Below are 17,830 nucleotides of genomic sequence, written 5' to 3'. Positions count from 1 at the left end.
TACAGTGCACTTGGGTCTAGTCATGTCCAAATGCCCTAGATACACCCGAAGGATTTTTTTAGGAGAAGTGCTGATGTGCCCTGGACAGGGCTGGTGGCAGCTTATTTCGTGTATTTTTAACCCTTTCCTGCCAGGTAAACCACATTTGGCACGAATAGGTGGCCTGGCTCCAAAATGGCCATGCCACGAGGTTCCTTGTCCTGTCCTCTGGCCATCTTACCCCCTTCCCCAGGTCGAGCCTACCCGGGTCAGTCCTTATTTGGGCATGCATTCTCCCGTGAAACGCCAAGCTTTTGCAGGCTTCTGCATGCCTTGTGTGTCTCCAGGATGTGGGCTGGGGTGTCTGTCCCCAATACACATCCTGGGTGCCAGAGTCTGGAGTGTTGTGAATGCCTGGGACCACTGTGGTCCGTGATTGGTCCATGTATGGTATGCCTGCATATGAGCAGATCTCCCATTGGATCCTCTTCGTTTTGGCGCAAAGGAGATTCTGAATAAGAGAAGGCCCCAAACTCCCATACCATGTTGATCTCTGGTTCTCACTGAAAGAAGGATAGGATCCAAGTATTCTGAAACTAAGAAGCAGAGTTGAGGAACCGCCGATGACCCGCTAGAAGGTTTGGCACCCTGAACCCGCTGTCGTCCAGTGGGACCCCTCTGAATCTGGTCGTCCTAGGTCTGCAAAGACGCTTCGACCCATTCAAATAGTGGGACTAACTATTCTCTGCACCTTCATCAAACCCTGCAAGTAAGCCTTCTCTGAAGTGTCCCTGGGACAACCAGTGGGCTGACCATCTTGCGCAGACTCTTTGCCCTGATAATGCCGCGGTTTCGAGGAGGCCCTCAACTTGGTAAGTCGCTAGCTCTGTGTTCACGGCACTCGCACCGAATTTCATACACTTGGCGTTCCCAGGTCTGGAGTAAAGTGAGTGCGCCAGAACAGGAGTATACGCGGTTACTGTCGTCCAGCTGTGGTGACTAACTCTGCAGGTGCGCTGCATTTGTGCCCCTCTTTCCCTTGAATCCTGCAGCAGTGAAACTGACCTGATCCATCCACCAGGAGCGGAGAATTCCCCACTGTAATGTCTGGGAATCATCGCTGTATCTTTGTTGCTGAAAGCCGCATAGACGCCCTTGAACCTGCAACCGAAGTGGATTCGACTGCCGAAGTTTGATCTGAAGTGCGCCGGGGGTCGGTGAGTAATCGCAACACTAACGGTGGCCCCAAATGCCTCATCCATTTTTGCGCACGAGTGGACCCTGAGGGCCCCTCTCCTCTCCTTTCCATTGCTAGTGCGAACTATTCCCAACTCTTGGATTCGACTCTGCCCTCAAGTGGAGACCCTCTTCGAGTAGTGGGAACCTATTGTTCATCACCTCACCCACCTGAGCTGCTACAGCCCCCTTGAAGAGACCCTGTTTTGCCCATCTGTATTACTGCGTGCGCCAGCATTGCAAGTACATTTGAACATGACTCCACTCTTCTCTGGGGTTGTTGATAGTACTCTTGTTAAGAGATTTGCCTAGCAGTTCGGTGCTGGACTGCCCTTGTGGGGGGCAAAGACTGATATGCAAATGGATATTTCTCCTCTGAAGGGTTCAGTGGGCTAAAATGTGGTTGTAGACTTTCCTGACTGAGAAATTCCATAGAACAGGATATTTGACCCATGTATGTTCTCAGTAGAAGGGCTCCCACACTCCTCTAGCAAATGTATTTACATTGTAGCGACTGTTTTTCGAGCCTGTTTGCAGTTGAGCCTCTTGGCATTCATTTGTTGCTATAATCCTCAGAACATCTGGTCAAATAACACAGCGAGTAGAGAGCTTGGTTATCTGTGCAGAGTCTGCTAACGCAGGCTCGAATCCCGGCCGGGCCAAACTCAGCCTTTCATCCGTCCGAGGTCGATAAATGAGCACCACACACCATGGCTAATGAGCAGCGCTCAGATGCTTGAGCGCTATATAAATGCACATTATCCTAATTTGAGTCAAGGCGATGAGAACCTGCTGTTTTTCTAAAATGGCCTGTCGGTTACTGCATACTTGCAGGTCAGAACCTGGACTGAAACAATAGCAATGTTGCTTAACCTCCAATAGAAGTGATTTGCTGTAGTTTGCATTGGCTAGCTAGTGGAGCGTGAGTCTTTAGATCAACATGTGCCAGGATTGACCAATCCGTGCTCTCTGCTCCTGTGGCAAAACGTTAGACATGCCATTGCACACTTTTTTCTTTTGCCTCATTTTAAAGAAATAAAGGCCAAAGACTTTAGTTCCAGTTTGAAACGTTTCATCTTTTACTCTGTAGCATGGCGTTTCTTTATTTGCTCGTTGACCTGCGTTAGGCGCTGTCCCTAATTTTAAATGGATTTTTTTTTTAAGGCATGATGGTCTTTTCCCAAAATATCTTTAAAACTAGAATGCATGTAATTTTAGAAATCTGTCTTTATGGGTACACTTTTCCGAACTTGTATTTGAAGTAGTATGTTTAAAAAAAAATGTATGTACCGGTTCTATACTCGCAGAGACTGCTGTGTGTACATCACCTTCCACACACAACCCGCGGACTGTCCTGCTCTGCTACATCTTTATCCAATTGTCTCCGAAGTCTGCTGAAGCTTTGTCCAGCCATCCTTTGTGCCGCCGGTGTCCCATGGCAGTGTTCATTTGTTCGGGCCAAGTTGTTTTCTTAAATAGCGCGCTTGGTACTAAATAAATGTGCGTGCACACTACCAACAATGCTAGCCATGGCCTGGCCCTTTGAGGGGCAGCTTGGTGTTCGTGAACTTGCTTCTTCAGGGTTGCATGTTACCAGTGGCTGGTGCAGATCCAGAAGGTCGGAGTTTGTGTGATGTGTGCACAGTCCAACAAGTAGTCTGATAATGCGCTGCTCTGTTGCTCATCCTACCCCTCCAGTTCCTGCGGGGTGTACCGCAGATGAACTGTTGCTGAGGAAAGGTTTGCGCATGCTGACCAACTCCAACCGCCCCAGCTCCCCGCCAATCTGCTCCAGAGGGGGTTAAAGGTGGACAGTGACTCTGTTGTGGTGCTCTGCTGTTGGCCTCTACCCCTGCTGTCGTTGCTTTCAGCTTTTCCTTCTGGCTGCGGGGAAATGGGGCAAGACATATACTGTTTGATTGTGATAGGCACCGCGCCCTGAACCACCCTTCCCAATGATTGCAAGGTAAGTCAAGAATTTTTGAGTGAGGAAGCTGTGACATGAAGGAAATGGAATGAACCGGGATTGAAGGGATGTTGACCTGGAGCTAAACATTTTCCCTCTTAAGGATGGGGATGTGGTTGCATTTAACTTTAGGAAAGAAGAGCAAAGTATGAACCTCTGGTCTCGAAATGCATTTACTTATTACATTAAAGCTAGAGAGGTATTTATCTGGGGGGGAGGCGGGGCACGGGGGCTGTTACGGGTTCTCGTTGTTCCATTTGCAATTTTTTAAAAAAAATCAAATGTAAAATTTTAGAAATGACCTTTTGTTATGGGCGGACCTTTGTGTCCGAAGACTGCAAAGCAAAATCAGTGAGTTTTGCTAAATCCAAATGTGGTGTTTCACTACCGGAGAAACATGCTGAGGCGAGGTGCCACTGCGTTTGGAACTTGCTCAGAGCTGTCTTTAGCTGTGCGTCAGCTATGTTACCAAGCAATCAGTTTATCTTTTCTCTCTCTAGTCTCGCGCTGAAGACAAGCCAGCGAACATGGGTGATGGCAGTCTGTCTCCGCTAGAGAGCCTACGTAAGTACTCTTCATCTTGAACTGATTTGTGTATACTAGTGAAACTGAGTCCCATGAGGAGTGTGGGTGCTTGAAGTTGGATGGAACCCTCAGCCTCGAAAATGCACCATTCTGCACGTGCTCTTTGGGTGCAAGGGAAGCTTTGCATGTGGGGGGCCTTGTTAGTGTTCCTTGGTGATAATACTATCTCACTGTTACCTAGTTTTTTACATAAATGCATTCAGTGTTTAATATTTTAAAGCATTTCCGCAGTAATTGCTAATTCTGCAGCAGGTAGCAGGTATTCCATTTTGGTTTCTGTTACAAAAGGATGTTGAAAACTATCCCAGCCCTTAAACTTGCCACTGGTTGCCCAGATAAACCAGACTTCACCGAGGTCAATGAGGAGCGAACTACCACTGGAGAACTCTTATCTACTCTTGGGTGGCAGTTGAATAAGCAGGCGGTTGAGGTGTTGGGTCAGGAGTGGCAGAGAAGGCCCTTAGTCTGTGCGACATGGGTGGGGAGGGTGGGGAAACCTAGTCTACATTGTAGGTACAAAATAGTGCTGCAGAAGTTAATTGAGCAGATTAACTTGCAGGCGTGGCTGTGGCATTTGTGCTTGTTGGCTGTAGCTCCCCATTGTACACTCACATTTCAGCAAGGCTTTTCTCTTACATTTTTTTCCTAGTTTTTTTACCCCACCATCAGTTCATCTGGCTCAGATCCCCCAACGATGATGAAATGCGTGTATGGCTGCCTGTATTCTGGAGTTGAATAGCGCTGCCTTGTAAGACCAACCTTTTATTGTATTTCCCTTACTGTTCTGAAACACTGGGCGATTCCAGGTGGTGTTATGGCATATGGGCATTATTTTTTTAATTTAAATTATGAAGTGCGAACCAGGCAAAATACATCAGAGCTGTACATAGTTCTATTTCTGATGGTTGTGAATCTGCTTAAAATCACATGCTGTGCATATAGTCCGACATCTTCTGGTAATCGCAGAGTATTGCATCCTTTTTTCAAAGATTGAAAAGCGACTTCGACATGGGCATGACGCTAACACTATCCCTAACGTGACGTGTAGTGTACCCTAAATACCTCCCGCGTCGAGGTCCCACCAAGTTTTTTTTCCACCTGCCTAGTTGGTCGCACATAATGCAGAGCTCGTAAGAGTTTATATTGCTGTTAGGCGCGCACTCCTAGCAAGTGGCTGTTCGGCTGTGAAGGACTGTGGAATCCCTGAATCACTGGAACATTTGGAAAAATATCTGGCATAGTCCCGCTCGCTTTTACCCAGAATCCTCTAAAGAGGTTAGGCGCGCGCTCCTCGCAAGTGGCTGTTGGGCTGTGAAGGACTGGACAGAATCCCCGAACCACTGGAGCATTCGGTAAAATATCTGGTACCCCCTAAAAGACTTTGAAAGATCTGATGGACTGATGGAGCCATATACATCTAGCCAATAGGCTTTGTATAACACATAAAAAAACATATACACACAATCTAAAAACATATTACATTTCCAATATATCCTATACAATACATTTTAAAATTGCCACAATCTTCAAATAAAAAACAATAAAATATATCAGATTAATATTTCCTCTCATAAAAATCATCCATTGGTCGGATATATTAGTCATCACAAGGCCATTATAAGATTTAAAACACTTAGTTCATTTAAGCTTTCACAACACATAAGATGGTGAAGGGACTCAACATTTACACCACATAGACGACAATACTTTGACTTATGTGGGGACCCCATTTTGACACAATTAGTCTCTAGTGCAACAGTAGAATTAAATTTCATCATAAGGTGAGTGTGAAACGTACCTATACTGGGATAGGCAATAATGTATTGAGGAGCCGAAACTCTACTCGGGTATTCATTTAAAAACCAGCCACTGTGCCTTTTAGATGCTAAATTTACCATGGCAGAAGTCATGGACTTTTTTCTTAAGTCTCATTTTAAAGGCTAGTAAAGACATCGTTCCTGGGATAAGCCCATTAGACCATGTGCGATGGAGCCTTTGGATAGTACCAATAGTACCATCAGCCTTCAAGACTAAGGTAGGCTTTAACATATGGGACAAAAAGTGTATCGGTGGAAAGTGTCACAATTTTCTCATACGACAAAACGCATTGACAAATATATGCATACAAATAACTTCTGATGTTAAATTCCAAGTATAAATATTCAACACTCACATTGCTGGGTAGACTCAAAAGTTTTCTTAAGTTTGGATCCAAAAACCACGCCACGTTTGACAAACTTATGAACAATTATTTCAACAGCATAGAGGAGCATTGATCGGATTTTTGCCAAGTAGATATTAAGAACTGCAATGGCAGAAAAACAGCAATTTCTACCAATGAATATACTCGGAGCATTTGCGGCCACGGTGCAACGGCTTTTAATTGCAGACCACTGTTCATCCCAATCCAACCTTTCATCAATGATAACTCCCAAATATTTGTAGGATTTGACCTGTTCAACTTTTTTAAGGGCTAGATTCCAGGAGTATTTCTTAGTTCTAGGTTTATTTAAAAAGACCATGATCTTACTCTTGTCAATATTAATGGTCAATCCATTTTCAGAAGAATAAGTGACCAGCGAGTCAAGCATATGCTGAAGACCCGCAGGAGAGTAATCCAGTAACAGCAGGTCGTCAGCATAGGCAAGTCAACCGATAGTCACACCATTCACTCACAGGATTAGCCTCTGGGATAAGAAATGCTTTCATCATATCTGACAGATAAATGTTGAACAGGATGGCTGCGATCATGCAGCCTTGCTTCACACCACAGCTAGTGGCCATGAATTTGGAAAGTTTACCAGCCGCATTAAGTCTTATACGTACAGAGGTCCCTGAGTGTAACAACATAAGCATCTTTAGGAGACCTTGTGGGATCCCCCATTAGCTTAATTTTTTCTAAAGTCGATTTCTAAGAATAGTATCAAATGCCGCAGAGAAGTCGATGTATGCGCAGTAAACATTAAGGTTGCGTTTACTCCAAGCATGCTCAATCGAGGATGTTATGTGGTGCTCGATTTGTCACGAAAACCAATTTGGTTAGAGGGAAGAATATTGTGTTCACTAATCCATACATTAAGTTCCTGGAGCAATACCTTTGTAAAGATTTTAGAAGAAACGTCTAACATTGCCAACATTCTAAAGTTTGCCCGGTTGTCCCATGACCCTTTTTTGTGCACCGTTAGAATGTGTGGCTAGTCTTACATGATGGAGGTATTGCACCAAGCTTCCCTATCTGTTTGATTAATAACATAAGCGCAGCACCCCACAACTTGGGCTGCTTTTTTAGAACTAAATTACAGACCCCATCAGGTCCAGCCGCCCGTGAATTCTTAAGATTTTCAATTATCTTGACAATATTGAGTTCAGAAGATTGACAATCCCATGTAACTTCGGATGGTAGAGAGATATTAGCATCTAATTCAATTTTACCCAGTGTGCCTTTTATGTAATGGGTCCATACTACTTCAGTGATGCAATTGTCAAATCACGTTTTTTGTTTCCTGAGCAAGTGCCAGATACCTTGCTTGTTAGACAGGTCGACCAATGCAATTTTTTTTCCCCCCAGAAATTGGTTTCACATTCGCGTTTGTGCATTTTAAGCCAAACTTTATAGTTTTTAAGTTTTTCAATATGGCATGTGACCGCGATCTCTGTCAACAGAGAATCATTTTTTCTTACTACATCGTGAATTTCCTTACATAGGTTATTTTTTGCTTCATTAATCTTTTTATCATTCCCAGGTCTACGTTGAATAGCCATATTTGAGGGTTCCCCAGATGATTTATATTTTTACGTTCACCCACTTGTTTCTGTATATTTTGCATAAGCTCAGTAAAGTTTTGCAAGATTAGATTGCCAGCATTAGTGCCAGACACCCCTCCTTAATGAACTCCGGTAGTAAAGTGGATACAAGTTGAGATACATGCTCGATATTACGACTGTGCCAGACTATTCTATTATTGCCTTCATTGATGATAAGCATCCCATTTTCATCATAGTCATGGCTCTCTACTTTTCCTGGAGTAGCAAATAATAAATACAGGGGTAGGTGGTCGCTCTCTCAACGCCCATATCAATAACAAAGTGAAAACCATACTGATTGGTAAAAATATAATCAAGTGTGGCTGCAGATCTGCCCTCCACCCTAGTGAAGTTCATAGGCACATCACTGGGGGTTAGGCCATTAAGTTTCACAAGATTATGAGTCTGCATTTCATTTAGCCATTTTTTACCTTGTCTATTGGACACCGGTGATTTTTTTTTGATTTAGACGAGACACTCCACAGCTCGGCGGATTGGCAGTAATCTCCAATTTTAGCATTCAAATCACCCAGAAGCCATAAAGGGTAACTATGGTTATACAGTTTCAACACAGTGTCAACCGTCATAATGTTCATTGCCATATTGGCCATATTAGGAGGATCATATATGTTGATGACAATTAGAGCGACCGACAGCCCAACTTATTTTAGCTACTAATACATGCTCGGTTGATGATGTAAGTTTCGTTATCGTCCATGGTGATTGCACAGATATCAACAACCCTCCTTTCGGACAGCCAAGGGGGCCCTTAGAGGCGAATTGATGAATGGTGCTTCTATCATCTATCTGTATTTCCACAGTCAACCATGTTTCCTGAAGTGCAATGATGTTAAAGAGTGCCATGCATTCAATCAAGCCCTCGTCCTAGAACAAATGCGTGTGCCCTCAGGTATTCCAGGAATAGAGCAACTGCAATGAATCTGGTCATTGGTGAGATTCAGCAAAGTGAGGCTTAAAACTCAAAGGTAACCATTGCCAATAACCTTCAGGAATTACATCAGTATTATTTATCACATTATTAGTGCCATGAATAGGCAAACGTTTCTCATATACGGCATTTGCATGTGAATTGGGAATAGGAACAGATGAAATAGTAATATTAGGCTCCTGATGTACAGTGCGATTACGCGTCTTTACAGTAGGTATAAATACTTTATGAATAGCATAGCCAAGACGCAATAACTCGACTTCGAAACCCATAATACAGTGCAGTGTAGCTTCAGCTTCAAAACACACATCAGTAATGTATTGATTCGGAAGCTCAAGTTGATCAACCAGACGGATATCACTGGAGGTGATTACCCTTAGTGGAACAATGGTCTTGAATAAGTTCAGCACGGTTCAGAGGGGAAGGGCACTTTTCCATATGAACTAACGTAATTTGAAGGGCTGATAGCCTTCCAGTGCTATTCCACCACTGCTAATGTTTGCATTGCATGAGGAGGCATTGGCAGTGTTTTTTAAAACCCAGGCATCAGGTAATGTGGATTGATTAGATATCACAGGCATGTTGGTAGGTCCTTTTGCCTTTGACGGCCTTAGTAATGGGTCAATTGCCATTACCGAAGACTGCAAGGATTCTACCAGCTCACAGGTAGATTTTTGAACAGTCTGGATATCATTAGAGGGCGACTCATTGACCCAAGTGATATCAATTGCTTGGTCTCCGATATTCACTGCTTCTTCTACAATGGGTACTTCTGACCCAATCACAGCAATGGCATTCGATAGTCCATCAGCTAATCCGATTGCTTGGTGTTTTTGCTTTTTAACAATACGCTTACCGTACATAAAGGCCTGGTGGACGGTACTAGGTTTCCTTTTAACCAAGGTAGTCTTTTTCGCTACGGTCCCGCCTTGACCTTTAAATGTTCTCTTAACTTTTACCTCAGACAGGGTTTTTGTGGGAGAAGTACTTCGCTTACTTGCACACACTTTATAAAGATGCTCTTTCAATGAGGAGTGAATTAATAGAGATTGGACGTCAATTTTAGTTTCCAAGTGTGCACATTTTTCAAGTAACATTGTGGGCAAATTTTCAAGGGCATTAAACATTTCATCTGAATTCATACTTGAATCCAGATCATTTACACGTGAGCCTTCACCATGGTCAGTAATAACATTGTGAGAAGAGCAGTGTTTTTCCTTAAGTGATGACATAGTGTTAAAACAAAATATAGATGGGATCTCAACATCAAAGCTGCCATTCTTCAATGCAGGGTTACCATTGTGAACAATAAGATTATCAAGTCCCATTGATAAAGCCATCTTAGTTGGCGGCGTAAAGACATTGGGCTATGAGCGACCTCCGCTAAGGAAATGTCTGGATCAATGCCCATATACTCAATATCCAGTTCATCAAGCTCGGAGATGGATATGTCAATAGTGCTCTTACCATTATTAGTATGCTCCCTCTGAACGATAGCATTAGTACTACTATTGGCCGGTAAGCCACTAATACTAGTAACCCCAAGTGTTTAAATAGTAGAGTTAATGGTGCTGGCGATATCGGGCACAAAATCAGCATTGGGGTCCAAGTGACATGGGATAACACTAGAAGTGGCATTAATGTTGTAATTGGCCTCAGATAGATCCTCACAATTGGTATTCGAGTGGGCACCAAAGACATCACAAAGGAGCTTGGCACTCACACATCCAAGGTCGCTTGTCAGGTCAGATACTAAATCGACAGATGCCATATTTCGAAGTTCCTTATCACTGGGCACATGCTGTGTCTTTATAGTAGGGATGGTGGTTGGAGTTTTTACAAAATCAGTAATAGGGTTGCCCTGAGCAACACCTTTTTTAGGGCGTCTGATAATTTTCTGGACACGCGCCTATTGCGCAAATTTTTATGCATAGCAATTTCATTAGCATAGTCATCCATTCCTGTGTACCAATATGGCACACAACAATAGCTAGCAGGCACAAATACAATCCTATGTCAATCTAATTACAGGACAAAAAAAGAGAAAGGGGAACAATGCAAATGCAAAGTTAAAAGACTTAAACAGAACGTTAATGTGTCACTGACCAGAACCACACCTATCTCAAAACACACTGTCCACACAGAGCACACTGAGCTCCGGGCACAGAGCCCAAAAATCAAGTGACAAATCACAGTATTCAAAAACAAAATACTTGAAATGCATTAAAATTGAGTCCCTTCTGCAAGACACAATCAATAGAGAAAATCTAAAAATAGCAGGCTTTCATGATTACTGCAATGATTAAAACAGGCAGAAATACAAATAGGACATATCAAATGTATTTTGACATTGGTTTTCCAACCACTATGGATTCACCCCAAGCTGCTATGGTCATAAAAGTACCTACAATGTTCACTCATAGCCGTAACAACACAGGGGGAGAAATAACGGAGCCTTGGGCCAAAAATAATATATAGGCCCGCAAGTTTTAAAAATAAATAAATCACTAAATAGAAATGAGTCATAATGCAGTTCCGTAGTTTTACATAGGCTACTATCCCTTGAAGAGCAGATGACCAGATCAAAGAGGTTGCAGTAATGAGTATTTAACAGCACCTCCGCAGTCTCTGGTAGCAGCTACAATTATAGAATCTAAATAACTATTCTATTTCATTTTTATACATATCCCCACACCCTTTTACCTAGAATCCTCTAAAGGGGTCCGGTGCAAGGTCAGGGACGCGCCGTGCACGCTGCTAGCAAGTGGTTCCGTAAGTGGCTGCTCGCACCACAGCGGCGCAGCCCCATTTACTACTGTTAGAACCTTCTTGCCTGCCGCTTAGTCTCCTTTTGGTAAAACAAGTGTGGAGCTGTTTAATTGGTCCACGACGAAAGAGCATGAAGGAGAGAAGCAGCGAGTTGTGGGGGGATTGCCAATGAATCCAATCTGTGTTGCATAGCTGTTGAAGCACCAGGCGTACTTGTAAGTATCCTTGCCAACCTGTTGAGTCATTGTGATCTTTATTATATGAGATCCTATATACAGGTACACAGCAGATTTTAGTATTCTCGTGCGTTTTATGTGTTTTAGCTTGTTAGTGCTATCACATCTGTAAACTTCTTATTTAAACGTGCGCTGATCGTCCACGCCTCATGGCGTGGCAATTAAGTTGATAGGGTTGTTAGGCTATTGTATTGCTCACTATTGCTAGTGATGGTGAAGGCTTGATGCTGAACCGCCCACAAAGAGCAGAGTAATTGTGATTTGCAGTTAGTGTTTTCTGAACCTATTGTGACGTCTTAACATGTTCAATATTTGAAGCTGAAAGTGCATAACTCTTTTCTATATCGCAATAAAGCTTGCCTATATATATCTACTGTGTTCATCAAAGCATGGACAATTTGGAAGTCTTGCCGAGTGAGCCAAGTCTTCATAGGTCGTTGCAGAGTCGACACATTTGTATCCCTTTTCCCATCCAAAGAAGATGGGAATTGCATGTAAAGAAATCGCAGACCTTTTTATCAGAAAATGACACTACAAATGTCTACAACTACACCCACAATGTCTAATATGGCGGTGAAAGAGTTAGTGACTGACCTCACTAATGAGGTAGGATGTGTTGGCTCTAAATTGATAAACTTTTATTTGTGGGGTATCTGTGACATCTGCGAAAACAGCCAGTACTGCAGTAACACGTCTATCGGATAACGTGTTTCAAACCCCAAATGGCTCTCCTACACTAATTTGTCAAATCTGGTGTGTTTCTGTTAGCAAATTTGGGTGCGTTTTAGAAAAGCAAATCTGGGGTTCTGTAAACAAATTTGGGTGTGCTTTTCATTTCACCTTGGCCCTCAAATGTAACCTGCTAGCCCCGTGACTGTGCCCTGCCATTGCACTTGCACACTTCTCCCACTACTCTATTTCTCTACCTGCCCATGGCGCGATCTGTTATCTACTCCAACTGCTTTACTATCAACTATCCCGCCCTTCTCACTAAGTCAGGTTAGAAGAAATTTAAAAAGGATATCTTGGCCTCCAACCCAGGTCTTCCATTGCTGATACCTATTCTAGCGCTTCTGCCAGACAAACCCTCACGGATATCCTCTTTGTCGTTCCTTCGCCAGATCTTTGGAACCCTCATAGGATCTGTTCTGTATCCTCCTCTCCCATTAATGGTGGCACCCACTGGGAAGTCCGTATGGATTCCTTTGACTCCTCAGATTCATCATTCATGTCTACCTAAATGGCACCGTCATGGTGTAAGGCCCTCAGGCCAATCTCCGTCTCTTTGACAGGCGATTCCCTCGCCTCATCAACTTCCTCTCATCTCCAGCTGCCTCCTACTCCCCTGCCTTGGCTACCTTGCCCTTTTCTCCTTCCTCCTCTGCCATATCTCATACTCCCTCCGCAGGGTGTACCTCTGATTTGTACCCCTCCCCGGAAGATCTTTAAGGCTGGCAACCTTCATCTTGCCACCCTCAATCCTCGCTCCGCTGTCCAACATTCCTGACATCTGCCACCTCCTTGAAGAACTTGACCTCAATATCCTTGGTTTTACTGAGACCTGGTTCACGTCCAGCTCTCAGGAGCTTTGACATTCTCCTCCCTGATGGCTACAAGATCCCCTCTGCCCACAGACCTACCCGGCCTGGAGGGGGTGTAGCCCTGATCTTCCCTGAGTGGATTCCTGCCTCTGTCATCCCCACTCACTCCTTACTCCTCTTTCAAATGCCTTGTCTGTAGGCTCTCTCTCCTAGCCACTCCCTTACTGCTACATTCTACCGGCCCCCTGGTCAAGTCGGCTCTTTTCTCTGAGTGGGAAGACCGCACCTCTGCCCTCCTGGCCTCTACCTCTCAATTCCTCCTCCTTGCTGACCTCAGCATCCATCTCGACTCTCCCTGCTCTTCATCTGTGCTCTTTCACGACCTCTGCGATTCACTCTCCCTCGCTATCCTCCCCTCAGGCCCGACTCACTCTGCTGGCCACACAGATGTCTTGATCTCCTCTGGCCTCCCCCTCTCCAATCCCCTCACCTGGAGTGATCATTGCCTCCTCTCCTCATCTTCCCATCTCCTCCCCCACTAGCCAAGCCCACCCCAAGACTGCCACCCACCTTCTCGGACATCCGGGCCATGAAGCTTGTCAGTCGAGGCTTTCGCTGCCACCTTCTCACTCCATCCTCCACTCCAGGCTGACTCACACCCTGACACAGCCCTGTTTCTGCTCTGCTCTACTCTTCTATCTCTGCTACTCTTGATGCCCTTGCCCCTGTCATGAGGATCCCTTTGAAGCCCAAAGCCATGTGCAATTCTTAGTATGACTCTGACCTAGCTACACTTAAATGGAAGTGTAGTGCGGCCAAGAGGAAATGGAGGGCTTCTTGCTCATCCTCCGACAAACTGGCTTGCCGCCTGCTCCAAAGGCAATACCGGCTCTCTGAATACACCAAGAAGTGAGTCCATATTCAAAACCGTGTCTCTGTGGCATCAAACAACTCAGCCAAACTCTTTAAAATCTGCAAGGAGTTGGCCAACCCTGCTGCAGTATCCACCCCTTCTCTCGCTTCTCAGTCTCTTTGCAATGACCATGCCTCACACTTTCTCTAAAACCAAGGACATCTTGTCCACAAACTACTCCTTTCCGCTCCTCTCCCCTCCCCCTCTCCCTCTCTGCTTGTTGACCTACCCTCAGCTACCCCCCTTTCCCTCCTACTCAGCCTTCTCTTTTCTCCCCTGATGAGGTTGCTAGATAAGTTCAATCTATGAAAGCCTCATCAAAACCGGTCCATCCCTGTTCCTCTAAAACCATTAAGGACCACATGGATACCCTCACTCCGGCCCTTGCCGATTTCTGCAACCTCTCCTTAGCCTCTGGATCTTCCCCTTCCCTCTGAAGCACTCGCTTGTGCATCCTCTCCTCAAGAAACCCACAGCGGATCCTTCTTGTCCGGCTAACTATCGTCCAATTTCCATTACTCCCTTTTTTGAGTAAGCTCCTTGAAAAGCTTGCAATCTCATCTTAACTTTCACTCTGGCTCTCTCCATAACCACCAATCTGGCTCAGAGCTGCCAGAAGTACAGAAACTGCTCTCCTGAACATCCGCGACGACCTGCTCTCCAACTTTGACTCTAACATTCCCTCTGTCCTCATCCTACTTATCTCTCCTCTGCTTTTGACAGTCAACCATACCACCCTGCTCAATTGTCTGTGTCAACCTGGGCATCACCAATCGGGCACTGGCCTGGCTGACCTCTTTTCTCTCTGATCGACCCTCCCAGGTACAATTTGGGTCCTTATCTTCAATCTCCCTCTCTACCTGTGGTGTCCCCCAGGGGTATAACCTCTCGTCCTGGCTCTTCAACCAATACCTGGCAACTCTCCCATCTTTTGATCAAATTTCCAATGCGATGCTGACAACACCCAACTCATTTTCAGGCTTCCTTCAGCCACCTCCTCTCCTTCCTTCATCTGATTGTCTAATGACCATTCAAAATTGGTGTGACGCCAATGACCTTTGTTTAAATGCCAACAAGACTGACATCCTCCTCATTGGTGCACCCTCTCCATCCTTTCCCCTCACTCCCTGGCCGGCCTCCCTTGGCCCTCCTTCTGCGCCTCCCTGTGAAGCTAAGAACCTCAGGGTCATCTTTGGCTCCACACTTTCCTTCTCTGCACACATCTGATTTCTCCAAAAAGTCAACTTCTTCCTTCACCTCCTTAGAGGTACTTTTCCTTTCCTATCCTTCCCTCAGAAGCTTACTGTCCTGCAAGCTCTGATTACCTCTAGGTTGGACTACTGTAACAGCCTCTTTCTAAATCTACCTGCCATCACTCTGTGCCATTTACAACTAATCCAGAAAAGAACTGCAAGACTTGTCGTTGGCCTCAAGCCTTGGGATCATATCTCTCCAGCTCTAAAATCCCTTCATTGGCTCCCAGTGGATGCAAGGATTAAACTTAAAACCCTTTGCATTGTCCACAAGGCCTTATGGGGCCTGGGTCCAAAATACCTTCCACTATCCCTCCGTAAATACCTCCACTCTCTGGCCCTTCGCTCCTCTAGCTCCCTCGGTCAGTAGTTTTTCAAAAACGAGTTGGGGGTAGATCTTTCTTCGGCCGGTGCCTCCCTTCGGAACTGCCTCCCTGCCACCTTGAAACTTGAGGAGGAGCATCTACGGTTCTGCAAGCTCCAAAGTCCTTCCTCACTTCTTCTGCTTTCCTCCTTCTCCCCTGCTGATGCTGCTTTCTCTATCGGCATTGTTCCACTTGGCCACCCTCTGTCCTTAGGGCCCAGGTACCTGCTCACCCTGCCACCCTCCTGGCCAACCCTTGCAGTGGGGCCCGTTTCTAGGGGATTAGGTCCTCCAACGTATTCCATATCTTTGACAGTAATCACCACAGCTTTGCTGCTTCGGAAAGTTTTCTGCGTCCTGCGTCGATGACATCGATGCACCGTCCCCGAGGACCTCCTCCGATGGCCGACGTCACCCGATGTGATAAGTAGGGCGCACAACGCCCATAGCCTCAGTTCCATTTATTTCTGCGAACATTTTGGCTTCGTGAACCTCGGTATGCCTCGACTCTTTGGAGTTTGTTGTATTCTTCTCAGTTCTTTGAACCTGTTCGGTTTTTGTGAAAAGACTGTTCGTGACAATGTCTACCTCGTCTTCAACCCCGCGTCCAGGCTTCAAGAAATGCGGGGACTCTGTGCGTCGAAGATTTCGGTAACGGACTCGCACGACGCCTGCCTCTGGTGCCTCGGGGAGGCCCACGACACGGACGACTGTGTCGACTGTCAGTCGCTCATGGCCAAGGCCTTGCTTGAGCGCAAGAAGTTGACGGTAGGTAGGGTGTCTAAGCCCCAGAAGTCGAGGTCTGCAGGGCTTTTGACGGATGATTCGAGAGGCGACTCTCCGCATCATCGTCAGAGGTCCAGTGGGTCTCCTTCCAGGAGTCTGTCTCGCCACTCCTCTGCCTCTTCGAGGCATTCCCGGAAGCACCGGCATCGGTCGCCTTCCCCGTCCTCTTCCGAGGACTCTGCCCGTCGGCAGGTCGCTTATCCCACCATGCAAGCTACGGCCCCGGCAAAGCAGGCGTCGTATCCTACCATCACTCCGATAGGGACGACAAACGGTTTGATGGCTGAGCGAAGAAAGTGTTTTCTTCAGGGGGTATGGTGCTTCAGGCGGCCAACTCCGTATGTGCCTTGTCTGGTTTCACACACACTCTGTGGAACTGTTGCATTAGCGGCTGAACATATTCCCGAAGGGGACGAACGGGATGGTTTCCTTGCTATGGTTCAGGTTGGCAAGGATGCCATGTGTGAGGCCGTTCAGTCGGGTTTGGACATGGCAGATTGTCAGCCGGTCCATGGTGGCGAGCACCGTAATATGCAGGTTTGCGTGGTTGCGGAAGTTGGGGTTTGCTCCTGATGTGCAGTCCCGGCTCCTCAACATGCCCTTTGACGGTGAACATCTTTTTGGCAGCAAGGCTGACAAGAGCCTTCAGAGGTTGCAGACCTCCAAAGCTGCAGCGAAGTCGTTGGGCGCTGCAGTTCGACAGCCTCCGCCTTTTCGCCCTAGGGGACAACACTGGAGGGGAGGTTCCTTTCGCTATTACTCGTCCTTCAGTAAAGCGAGAGGAGCTGTCAGTCAAAGAGGCCACCGTAAGAGTGCCAGAGGTGGAAAACAGGGTACTCGAGGTGCCAAGGTCGCTCGGGCAGTTGCCTCTTTGCCCTCAAGCAACGCCACAGCCGCTACCACTCAGTCATGAGGCCAGGTCCCATGATTCGCCGGTTGGGGGTTGGCTGGCGCAGCATCTTGTAGAGTGGCGTGCCATTACTTCAGATGTGTGGGTTCTGGAGATCATAACCCACGGCTACCGTCTTCCCTTTCGGCAGAGGCCTCACGACAATCCACTTGGGAACCTCTTTGAAGAGTCCGGATCCGCTCCATGCGCAGGAAATTCAAGCCCTGCTGGAGAAAGGCGCCATAGAACTGGTGCCTGTAGCGGAGAGGAATAAGGGATGGTATTCCCCTTATTTTAAGATTTCAAAGAAAGACTGGGGATTGAGACCCATCGTGGACTTGCGTGGTTTGAGAATACTCCTCAGGAAGGACAAGTTCAAGATGGTAACTCTCTCAAGTCCTCCAGGCCCCTCAACTTCAGGACTGGTTGGTGTCTCGACCTCAAGGACGCTTACTTCCATGTGCCAATCCATCCCAAGCACAAGAAGTACCTGAGGTTTGCGGTTGGCGACTTGCACTTTCAGTTTCAGGTCCTGCCATTCGGATTGACCTCCGCCCCGA

At 46.1% G+C, this 17,830-nt stretch overlaps 1 protein-coding gene across 2 annotated transcripts in view; it reads left to right on the top strand.

The window, feature by feature from the left end:
• G2E3 (G2/M-phase specific E3 ubiquitin protein ligase) overlaps positions 1 to 17,830 on the top strand; it is a 950,771-nt gene that overhangs the window by 198,925 nt on the left and 734,016 nt on the right. For both annotated transcript variants that reach the window (XM_069638501.1, XM_069638502.1), the window contains exon 3: positions 3,682 to 3,745. In XM_069638501.1, the coding sequence (XP_069494602.1) occupies positions 3,709 to 3,745 (37 nt within the window). In that variant the 5' untranslated portion in view covers positions 3,682 to 3,708. The remainder of the gene's footprint in view (positions 1 to 3,681; positions 3,746 to 17,830) is intronic.

Source organism: Ambystoma mexicanum, chromosome 14, assembly GCF_040938575.1.
Source record: "Ambystoma mexicanum isolate Mex_15411 chromosome 14, UKY_AmexF1_1, whole genome shotgun sequence".
NCBI classification, from domain to species: Eukaryota; Metazoa; Chordata; class Amphibia; order Caudata; family Ambystomatidae; genus Ambystoma; species Ambystoma mexicanum.
This window is presented reverse-complemented; position numbering and strand designations above follow the sequence as displayed.